Raw genomic sequence first — 10,878 nt, 5'->3', positions numbered from 1 at the left:
TGAACACAATAACAATAATTAAAACCAGATATAGGGAGAGAAACTCAGGTATTTTATCTTCCTTATAATCTTGGCGTACAAGATTAAAACTCATTGCCTTCTACTCCCTATATTTCCAAAGAGCGACGCGGGTCAGATCCTGAAGGACTACTTCCGACTGAATTCCTCAAAAACTATTTCCGACTGAATTCCTCAAAAACATGCTCGTTGCAAACCTAGCAAGCTCCAAATCATCATGTTTGACGTACGTACGTCTTGGCGGAGGATCTTGAAACGATGTTTTTCTGCCGCTCGTTTTTATGCATTTAATTAAGTACGATCTTTTTTGCGCAGTGCTGATTTTGATCGTCAGGCGACAACCAATTTTTTGGTTGAGTTTTAAACTGCTGAAACATTGGAATTAACAGCAACGTCTCTTCCCGATAAATACAAGGCAGCAGCATTGGAATTTGAAACAACGCATGCACCGTCGTCTAAATAATGGCATGGGAACTTGTTCAACGCCGCCTAAATGTATTCTCAAGTTTTAATGCCATCTTCACTGAAGACTAAACGCCTTCCTGAGTCATGTAGTAGTACTGAGTTTATATATGCATGTACCCCCAACTTCTGTTTCGTTGCACTCCACGCCATGGCCAACTACTCATCTTCATTCTGAAGCACTCCTCCAGGTTACAGCCACACGCCCAACCTCCGTTTCATTCCATTCCATGCCATGGCCAACAGCTCGCCTTCCTCTGTCAACAAGCACATATCCGAGACCTCGTCGAGATGCCGGACAGAGTGTGTCGCCACCGCCCACAACTTCGAGGTGACTGAGTATTCGCTGCTCGAGGGTATGGGTATCGACAAGTTCGTTAGCTCCAGCACATTCAGCGTCGGCGGCTATGACTGGAACATCAGGATCTACCCTGATGGGTGGAAGGAAGAAGACAAAGGTGCCTACATGTCTGTCTTCTTGCGCATCTGCAGTAAGCCAACAACGGGTGTCAAGGTGAAGTACACATTCGGTTTATTGGAGAAAGATACCTTTCAGTCCGGTTTTTGGGGCTGCCCCAAGTTTATTGAGAAGTCCAAGCTGAAGGAACTGCTATCCCGCAACGACGACTGCTTCACGCTCAGGTGCGTTTTGACCGTGATGAAAGAGCCTCGCACTGAAGATGTAAGCACAGTCATAGTCCAAGTGCCGCAGTCAAACCTGCACACACACTTTGTGAACATGCTCAAGGACGGAGAAGGCATGGATGTGACGTTCAGTGTCGGCGGCCAACAGTTCAGTGCACATAGATGCGTGTTAGCCGCGCGATCCTTGGTGTTCAAGGCCGAGCTCTTTGGTCAGATGAAGGAGACCGCCATGAAACACATCAAGATCGATGACATGGATCCTTCTGTATTCGAGGCACTTCTGCACTTCATATACACTGATTCTCTGCCAAGCGACTCGGATCTGGATCGGAATGTGGAATTGCAGCACTTGTTGGTTGCCGCAGATCGGTACGGACTGGACCAGCTGAAGGCTATGTGTGAAGGGAAGCTATGCCAGAAAATCGATGTGCAAACAGTGGCAACCACCCTTGCTTTAGCAGAGCAGCACCACGCCGCGCAACTCAAGGATGCTTGTCTCAGACACCTTTCTTCACAGGAGGTGCTTCGAGCTGTCAAAGAGACTGATGGATTCAAGCACCTCACAGCAAGCTGCCCATGGATCATGATGGACATTTTAGAGAAGGTCGCGCCACCGTCAGGAGCATGAGCAGTCTGGCTCTGGATTTTTGCTTAAAGTTTGGATCTGCAGTAGTGTCCCATTTTGATTTTCTTATCATGTGTCTTGTGTGTCGGTTGCAGAACTGAACTTGTCTTCCAGAATGTGTACTCTGTGCTCTTGACATTTGAACTAAAAGTTCTGAGAGATTTCGCATGGTTATTTCTTTCATTTCTGTTGCGTTGTTTTCTTTCTCCCTTAGTTTTGGTAGTGAACTTTCCTGTAGAACCAAATGTAGAAGGTTTGCATGCTCTGACATAAAATGGATACTGGACTGAAGTTCTGAACCTGAACTTATTTGCTGTACCAGAGTCCCTTGCACTTCCAGCTATTCGAAGTTTCATCTGCCTGGTTTTGTTAATCCAGGCCAAGTTGAAACGAAACTCTCGAGGTTTAGGAGCTTCAAAGCAAAGGGTCGTGATCTGAAATTTCCCGAACCAATTTCCTGACAGAGACCATAGGAAAAAGTTCCTCCCACCCTTCAGACATCAAGATACGATCCAATTTTTCTAGGGTAGGATGAGCTTGGTTGTTAGTCCAAGTGTATTTCCCCCCACTAATATAGATTTCTCTAAGGGCCAAAGTATTGATGATGGAATTGAAGATATCAGTTGCTCTATTATTCTGCATCTTTCTATTTTTCTCATCACCATGCCGCAGGATATTAAAATCACCCCCTACAATGTAAGGAATAGTCATGCTACTACAACTAGCAGCGAGCTCTACCAGAAACTCCTCATGGGCTGCCCCATAGACCACCAGCAGGCCCCAGTCAACATTCTTCTTCTTGTCATGCAAGGTTAGCTGTAAAACATATTTCCTTTTGGTACAGGAAGTGATCTCCATTGTATCCTGCCTCACACCCCCAAGGATGCCACCAGACTTCCCAACAGATGGTATCCATTCCCAATGGAATAAACCAAAAGGGTCAATTCTCCTAATGCATTTAGGAGTAAAGTTTTTCTTCATAGTTTCTTGCAAACCAATGAAATCAATGGAATGGTCACTAATCATGTCTGAGAGGCAGGTGGCCATTCCTTTCTTGCCTACCCCTCTACAATTCCAAATGAGCCCTATCATTTGGAACATTTTTTGTGAAAATGAGATCTAGTAGTCCTGCCATGAGGCAATGCAGGACTACAACACATATCCTGAGACACTGCCTTTTTCTGGCTCCTAGTCACAGGCCTAGAGAGCTTAACGGCAGATTTCTTTTTAGATCTTTTTTTCTTTTGTTTACCAGAGGATTTTTGGTCATGGACAGTTTCATCTTGGTCAAGCCTACTGTTAGTAGGATCTGGTCGAGGAAGGTGCATTCCTCGGACCCTATTAATATCCTAAATATCAAACTTAAAAGGTTTAAGAACTATTTTAAAGGGTGGGGGTCAAATAGATATGGCCATGACAAAAGAAGGAAAGAAGAGCTCAGATTGGAGCTAGCCATGCTGAAGGAAATAGGAGAGAGTGGTCCCTTGTCCCCTGAGATGTATAGCATCAAAGTCGATGTTAGTGCGGAGTTGCATGAACTTTTGGTGAACGAAGAGATATTTTGGTTGCAGCAATCTCATGAAGGATGATATTATGCTCCTATTTGAACACTTTCATAAAGGGGATCTAGATGTCCAACGCCTTAATTATGGTGTGATTACCCTCCTTCCTAAAACTGTGGGTGCAGACAAGATACAACAATTCCGACCAATTTGCCTGTTGAGGTGTCCGTACAAGCTTATTATTAAGGTCCTAGATAGGCGAGTTGAAAAATATGCTGATAAGCTCATCAGTAGGGCCCAAAATGCTTTCGTGAAAGGGAGGAACATCATGGACGGTGTGATGTCTCTGCATGAGATTCTTAACTACACTCATGTGAAAAAGAGGATGAGTGTAGTTCTGAAACTCGATTTCGAGAAGGCTTATAATAAAGTAAATTGGGATTTTATTCTAGATTGCCATAAATTGCGAGGCTTTAATGATACATGGTGCGTGTGGATTAGGAATATCCTGCATAATGGGACTGTGAGCATCAAATTAAATAACCAAGTAGGCCCCTACTTTCAAAGTGCGAAGGGGGTTCGCCAAGGCGATCCCCATTCCCCATTCCTGTTCAATCTAGCTGTGGATTGTTTGGCAAAAATGATTACAAATGCCCAAAAAAGTGGCCTGTTAGTGGGTCTTGCTTCTGATCTGATACCTAATGGGGTGGCAGTTCTTCAATACGCTGACGATACTATTATCTGCCTAGAACATGACATTGACATAGTAGTCAACTTGAAGATGCTTCTTTACATGTTTGAATTGATGTCGGGGCTTAAGGTGAATTTTCAAAAAAGTGAGATTCTTACAGTGGGGGGTGATGAAAATGTGGTGAATATGTATGCGGACCTGTTTAACTATGAGGTGGGCAGCTTCCCTATTAAGTACTTGGGGATGCCTGTTAGCTACACCAATCTCAGAAACTCAGACTGGGAATTTATCATTACCAAGTATCTGAAAAGATTTGAAGCTTGGATCGGTAATGCAGCCTCGATGGGGGGGAGGCTGACCTTGCTAGATTCGGTAGTCACCCAAATATCCTAGTACCATATGTCTATGTGGCTTATGAACAAAACTTTTATTGAGCGCCTTGACAAACATAGACGAAAGTTCTTTTGGCAAGGGTGCAATAAGAAGAGGAGGTATCATCTTGTTAGATGGAACAGGATCTGCAGATCCAGAGATAAAGGTGGTTTGGGGGTTAAGGACCTCCACAAATAGAATGTTAGTTTGATGATCAAATGGTGGTGGAAACTAGAGACCCAAACGGGGATGTGGCAAGATATTGTTCGTGCATGCTACCTGACAAACAAATCTGTGGCCTCGGTTAAGCCCAGGTTTTCCGATTCCCCTTGTTGGAAAGCCTTACGAAAAGTAAAAGATATTTACTTAGTTGGCAGGAAGATCCATCTAGAATCTGGTGACCTGTCAGAATCTGGAAAGATTCCGTAAAGGGGCTAAGTCCTTTTCAGAGTCTACATCCATTGCTCTTTGAGATATGTAATGATCAGGATTGCACCGTTGATAGGTTCAATTCTGTGGACATCCACACCTTCTTCAAAAGGAGGCTCACGCCTGAGTTATTCTGTCAATGGGAAAAAATGAGTAATACGATCAATAGCATTCAGCTGAGTCAGGGTGGGGACCGGGTCTACCGGGGGCTTAATAGTAATGGTAAATTCTCTATTAAGGGGGTGTTTGTTTCCAGGGACTTTTTTATGTAGGGACTAGAAAAAGTCCCTCTTCGAGACTTTTTTACCAAACGGGAGAGACTTTTTAGGGACTAAACTAGGCATTTGAGACTAAATGAAGAAGACTCTCAAGGAAAGTCTTTCTGGGACTTTTTGAGACTTTTCCAACAATGCCCCTCCATGCACCCATTGGTCCGCCACCCCATGATGTTGTTTCATTGTTATTTTTCTATATACTAGGGGCAACATGGTCATTTAATAACCTCTAGGAAGGGACTAGGGACTTTTTAGTCTCTGGAAACAAACAGGGAGGGACTTTTTAGAAACTAGAGACTTTTTAGTTGGGACTAGAAAAAGTCCTAGGACTAGAAAACCAAACACCACCTAAATCTGTATATAAGTGGCTAGAGAGCCCTCTTAGTGGATGCCATTATAGATGGATTTGGAAAGCCAAAATCCCACTCAAAATCAAGATTTTTCTGTGGCAGTTGTCCCAGGATGCAGTGCTCACTAGGCAAGTCATGAGAACGAGGAAATGGCCTGGGAATCCCACATGCTCTTTTTGTAATGAGTTGGAAATCTCCCAACATCTGTTCTTCACCTGTCCTGTGGCCAGGGTGGTCTGGAGATGCGTTGGGGTGGTGCTGGGTACTGAGATGTGCCCGAATAGCTACTGGCAATATTTTGCTTGGTGTCATGCTTTTTTTCCCCGATGGACAAAAGTACTATACTGTGGGCCTGACTGCTGCTTGCTGGGCCATTTGGCTAGCTCGGAATCGAGCTACATTTGAAAAGAAGCTAATCAAAACGCCCTTTGAGATAGTTTTCTCCATGTGTTCTTTTCTGTTGTATTGGGCAGGGCTCAAGCAGGAGGAAGGCGCCAAGGAGCTGCGAGGCGGTGCTGAGATGATCAGGTCGAGCACGATGCGCTTTGATGGTGATGTGCAACGCTGCAAGAGTGCCGATCGGGGAAGAATAAAATTATGCAAGACGTCCGATGGCTGGAGCTGGGTGATCCTGTGATGGTGTTCTGGTTCTTTTTTGGGTGTCTCATGTCCTTGTATGTAGTAGTCCAGATGTATGTTGTGATATTTTGGTGCTGCCCAGGTTTTCGCCCCATGGCATTCGTTTCGATGGCGGGCAAATGCAGTGGATTTCCTGGCAGTGCCCGGACTCGCTCTACCTCTTTCCCTCTTCTCCTGACATGTTTCTGAACCTTTGTATTTCCGTTCATTTGCAATGGAAAGGGGTATAGCCCGGTTTGAAAAAAAAATCTGCCTGGTTTTGTACTTGTGCAATCAGATCAGTTGCCCTGTGAGGCTCCGACCCTATCTCTGATGGCATAAGATATGATTCCCTTCTCTTTCTTCTTTAATTAATTTCTCATTGTAATCAACGGAACTTTGGTTGTCTTCGCATGGGTGCACATCAATTATCTACTCACGCACATATAATAATTCAGGTTACAGCCAGCACCTGGAAAGCTTGTAGGTTCCAAACCATTCCTCTCTGCGCCATGGGTAACAACAATTCAACTTCTTCAGTTAGCAAGCCCATACCCGAGACATCGTCGAGGTGCCTGACGGAGTGCGCCACCGCCGCCCACAACTTCGAGGTGACGAGGTACTCGCTGCTCGAGGGCATGGGAGTCGGCAAGTTCGTTAGCTCGAGCACATTCAGCGTCGGCAGCTATGGCTGGGACATCAGGATCTACCCTGATGGATGGGAGGAGGAGGACAAAGCCGCCTACATGTCAGTCTTCTTGTGTTTCTGCAGTGGAGCAACAACGGCTGTGAAGGTGAGGTACACTTTCAGCTTACTGGGGAAAGATGGAAAAATTACTACTAATCTAGAGGGCGGAACACATACCTTTCGGTCGGTAGGTACTATACGGGGCTGGCCCAGGTTTACCGACAAGTGCGAGCTCAAGGAATTGCTACTCCGTGATGATGACTGCTTCACCATCAGGTGTGTTTTGACCGTCATAAAAGAGCCTCGCACGGAAGATTTAAGCACAACTGAAGTCTCAGTTCCACAGTCAGACCTGCACACACACTTTGCTAACATGTTGAAGGATGGGCTAGGTGTGGATGTGACATTCAGTGTCGGCGGTCAACTCTTCACTGCACATAGATGCGTGTTAGCTGCACGATCCTCGGTTTTCAAGGCTGAGCTCTTTGGTCCAATGAAGGAGTCCACCATGAAGTGTATCAAGATCGATGACATGGAGCCTTCTGTCTTCGAGGCACTTCTTCACTTCATATACACAGATTCTCTGCCAAGTGACTTGGATCAGGATCAGAATGTGGAATTGCAGCACCTGTTGGTTGCCGCAGATCGGTATGGACTAGAGAGGCTAAAGGCTATGTGTCAAGGGAACCTATGCCAGAAAATTGATGTGCAAACAGTTGCAACCACCCTTGCTTTAGCGGAGCAGCACCACGCCGCGCAACTCAAGAATGCTTGTCTCAGATACCTTTCTTCACAGGAGGTGCTTCGAGCTGTCAAGGAGACTGATGGATTCAAGCACCTCACAGCAAGCTGCCCGTGGATTATGGACATTTTAGAGAAGGTTGCGCCACCGTCAGGAGTATGAGCAGTCAGGCTCTGGCTTTTTGTTTGAAGTTTGGAGTTCAAGTTGTACTGTATCAATTATTGTCATGTGTACGTGTCCATTGCAAAACTGAACTTCTCTTCGAAAATGTGTAGTTTGTGCTCTGACAATAGCGCTAAAAGTTTTAAGTAAATTCACATGGTTGTTTGTTTCTTTTTGACTTGTTCTCTATATCCCTTATTTTGGCAGTGAATTTTCATGCAGAACCAAAGGGCACTAGGTTTACATGCTGATATGGATATATAATGGGCTGGAGCTCTGAACCCGACCTTATCTGCTGTACCACAGTGCCTTCCACTTCTGGATATCCCAAGTTACCTCTGTCTGGGGTTGTACTTGTGCACTCAGTCAGATCAGATGAACGTTTAAATGGCTTTGCACATTTAGGCCGTGTGGGACTCCTGTTTTGGACACAACAGGCCACAGCTGCTTTTCCATTCCACATTGTTCATTATTGCTGGGATGGAAAGAGCAAAAGTTAGATTCATCTACTTCAGCTCAGCTAAATATAGTACAGCTCAAGATACAATTTAACAGAAAACCTTGAACTTCTAGTTACCCTGTCATTGGCATTGAACTGGGAACGCTCAGTCTGGTGTTGACGGAACTACTGGTCATTATGGCCATGCTCTGTGGATTTATAACCATATTCTCCGAAGGCCCTCTCATACATGCTCTCTTTCCCCAATCTCGTATTACACAAATCTTACTGCTCTGTCCCCTAAAAAACGATGGCCGCAGTTTACTTGTAATCAACCACAGGAACTGGTCCCTGGTTCAAAAAACAAAGATAACCAGTGAATACCATGGATAATTGGTAGCTTATTGCAGGCATAAATCAAAAACAAAGAAAAAAGCTCCCTAAGGTATAGCAAAGCACTTACCAGTAATTTGTTGTTAAATCTTTCCATTTCTGTTTCTAACAACTTAGCGGCTTCATCCATCCCATGCGCCATATATGCCTGAATCATGGTGGTATAAATTACCTTGTCTGGCTTACATTTCTTTTCCTTCATTAGCACTAGCATTTCCTCCATTATTTCGATATCTCCAGACTTGGCGTATGCACTGATAACACAGTTGAAAAAAGGAGTATCTAAGACGACATCGGTGTTCTCCGTCTGTCGAATAATTGCAGGAACCATTTCAAGGAGCCCAGCTTTACTGTATCCATTAACCAGGGAGCAGTATGTGATGGGGTTGGGTTTGACGCCCTGAATTTTCATCAGCCTGAAATAGTACTCCATCTTCTCAATGTTGCCAGCCCTTCCAAAACAATCTATGATTATGTTGAATGTAGCAGCAGAGGGTGAGAAGAAACGCCGCTTCATGTATTTCAGGATCGACAACATTTTGTCAGGCATGTTAGCCTTGCCATAAGACTTCATCATGATATTGAACGTCCGCGTATCTGGCTCAACGCCCATCAACTGAAACTCATCGTACCACTTCTCCATGTCATCCACCCTGCCACGGTTGCCATAAGCCCAGATGATGGAGTTCATCGTGTATATGTCCGGCACATTGTCCCCGTCTTGAAGCATGTTGGACAGCGCATCGTCCATCTCCTCTAGCATGCCGGCCTTGCCGTATCCATCAATTATCCCATTGTGGATGACAACGTTGCATCCAATCCCCAGATAAGACATCTCGTCGAGGACGGTGGGGATCAGGTCGAAGCGGCGCGACTTACAACAGCAGTTGATGAGGACGGAGAAGGTGTACTCGTCCGGCTTGCAGTCTGTATCAGCGCCTTTCATCAGACCGACCGTGGCCATCGCCTCGTCCAGCAGGCCGCTGTAGCCGTAGGCGCCAACGAGCGCCGTGTACACGTCCACCGTCGGCGCGAGCTGCTTCTCCGAGAGCATCACCTTGAAGAGGGCCGTGGCTGGGCCGGGCTGCCGGCACCTGCCGAGCATCATCAGCAGCCTGGCGTAGGTCTGCGTCCTCGGCTCGTACCACCGCTGCTTCCGCAGCAGCTCGAAGATCTGAGAAACAGCAATCCTTACGTGATGAGCAACAGTCGAACAGGTAGCGTGCAGCGGCAGGACCATCGGAGAGAAAGGGGTTGAGGGGGGAGCGGACCTCGAGGGCGGACTCCCAGCGGGAGGAGGCGACGGCGGAGTCGAGGGCCTCGAGGACGGCGCGGGGCCAGAGGCGGGTGGAGTGCTGGCTGGTGCCCGCGGCGGCCTTGCGGGGGACGCCGGAGACGGCGGCCTCCCTGCGGAGGATGCGGGCGAGCGCCTCGTCCGGCTGCTCGGCCTCGGGGGGCGCGGACGAGGGCGGCCTGCGGCCGCGCTGGGCCATGGCGACGAACGGCGCGCGCAGAGGCGGGGACGCGGTGGCGGTGGTGGCGGCGCAGCGCGCCGGCGAGTGCATGGTGCCGTGGAGTGGCGCGAGACGGAGGAGATAAGGTGCCGAGCGGCAGGCGGCGAAGCAACTGAGCGAAACTGCTCCCATCCCATCCCATTACCGTTGGATGGCTTCAACTGTTTGGAACCCCAATTTTTCCCCAGAATTTTTTTATGTAGAAACTCGACTTTTCTCTGAAATTTCCAGCAAAACTACATAAATCTCCGATTTGGACAGAGCTACAAGCTGTTGTGGCTGACCGCAAACAAAACTTGTACTCCCTCCGTAGGTCACTAAAGTAATGATTTAAGTGCTCTTATATTTCTTTATGGAGCAAGTACATGCAAACGAAAACCATCATATTTTGGGTATAACGAACATCGTATTATCAACTGGAATACATGGATTATGACAACAAAGAAACTCCATCTTAAAAGTCAGATGTTTGTCAGGTGGAAAATATGAGGATTCACTGTCATAGTTCGCTAAAAGATGTAACCTCACACAATATCTATGTGGGTTCGACATCACTTAAAAAAGCTCGATCCATGGATGAAGAACTAAATATATTCGTCTCAAATACAGAAGGTGTGGACATGAAAAAGCATGATTATACCATTTGGCATTGAGCTTCCCTCCCTCTTTTAGCACATGACCGAAAAAGGTCAAGTGTATCTATCCTTCTTCCTAGGATTCCTTTGAGATCCTTCGAAATTGGTCCACCCTGAAAGGTTTTCCACATGAGGTCAAGGCGCAATCCAACTTAGGAAAATCAATGGGACGGATAATGGCGTTGCGGTTTTCTTCTACTAGAATCAGTGGCGGAGCTAGCTGAAGATCATTGGGGAGGCGAAACAAAAATCTTCAGTGTTTGGGAGGGCAAATGCTAAAAAAAAGTCTAATCCAAGCCTTCCTAAATAAATTTTCTC

General features: G+C 46.3%; 3 protein-coding genes across 4 annotated transcripts; 2 read left to right on the top strand and 1 right to left on the bottom strand.

Moving 5' to 3' along the window:
• Positions 1-518: 518 nt before the first annotated feature.
• On the top strand, positions 519-2,002 carry LOC119298483 (BTB/POZ and MATH domain-containing protein 2-like). The gene has a single exon (XM_037575868.1). The coding sequence runs from the start codon at positions 716-718 to the stop codon at positions 1,751-1,753; it is 1,038 nt and encodes a 345-aa protein (XP_037431765.1). The 5' UTR covers positions 519-715; the 3' UTR covers positions 1,754-2,002.
• A 4,316-nt stretch (positions 2,003-6,318) lies between these two features.
• Positions 6,319-10,023, bottom strand: LOC119304220 (pentatricopeptide repeat-containing protein At3g53170-like). Of its 2 annotated transcripts, none has more exons than XM_037581394.1 (5): positions 9,683-10,023; positions 8,482-9,585; positions 8,157-8,369; positions 6,853-8,054; positions 6,319-6,773 (listed from the first exon to the last, which is right to left on the bottom strand). In XM_037581394.1, exons 1-3 carry the CDS (start codon positions 9,974-9,976, stop codon positions 8,340-8,342), a joined length of 1,428 nt encoding a protein of 475 aa, XP_037437291.1. In that variant the 5' UTR covers positions 9,977-10,023; the 3' UTR covers positions 6,319-6,773; positions 6,853-8,054; positions 8,157-8,339. The 2 variants fall into 2 exon arrangements, with proteins under 2 accessions (XP_037437291.1, XP_037437290.1); XM_037581393.1 differs by having other exon boundaries at positions 6,319-6,753.
• Positions 6,500-7,579, top strand: LOC119304221 (BTB/POZ and MATH domain-containing protein 2-like). Its single transcript, XM_037581395.1, has one exon. The coding sequence runs from the start codon at positions 6,500-6,502 to the stop codon at positions 7,577-7,579; it is 1,080 nt and encodes a 359-aa protein (XP_037437292.1).
• Positions 10,024-10,878: the final 855 nt, after the last annotated feature.

Source organism: Triticum dicoccoides, chromosome 5A (genome assembly GCF_002162155.2).
Source record: "Triticum dicoccoides isolate Atlit2015 ecotype Zavitan chromosome 5A, WEW_v2.0, whole genome shotgun sequence".
Taxonomy (NCBI): Eukaryota; Viridiplantae; Streptophyta; class Magnoliopsida; order Poales; family Poaceae; genus Triticum; species Triticum dicoccoides.
Note: the sequence above shows the minus strand (reverse complement) of the source record. Positions and strands in the feature narration are given on the sequence as shown.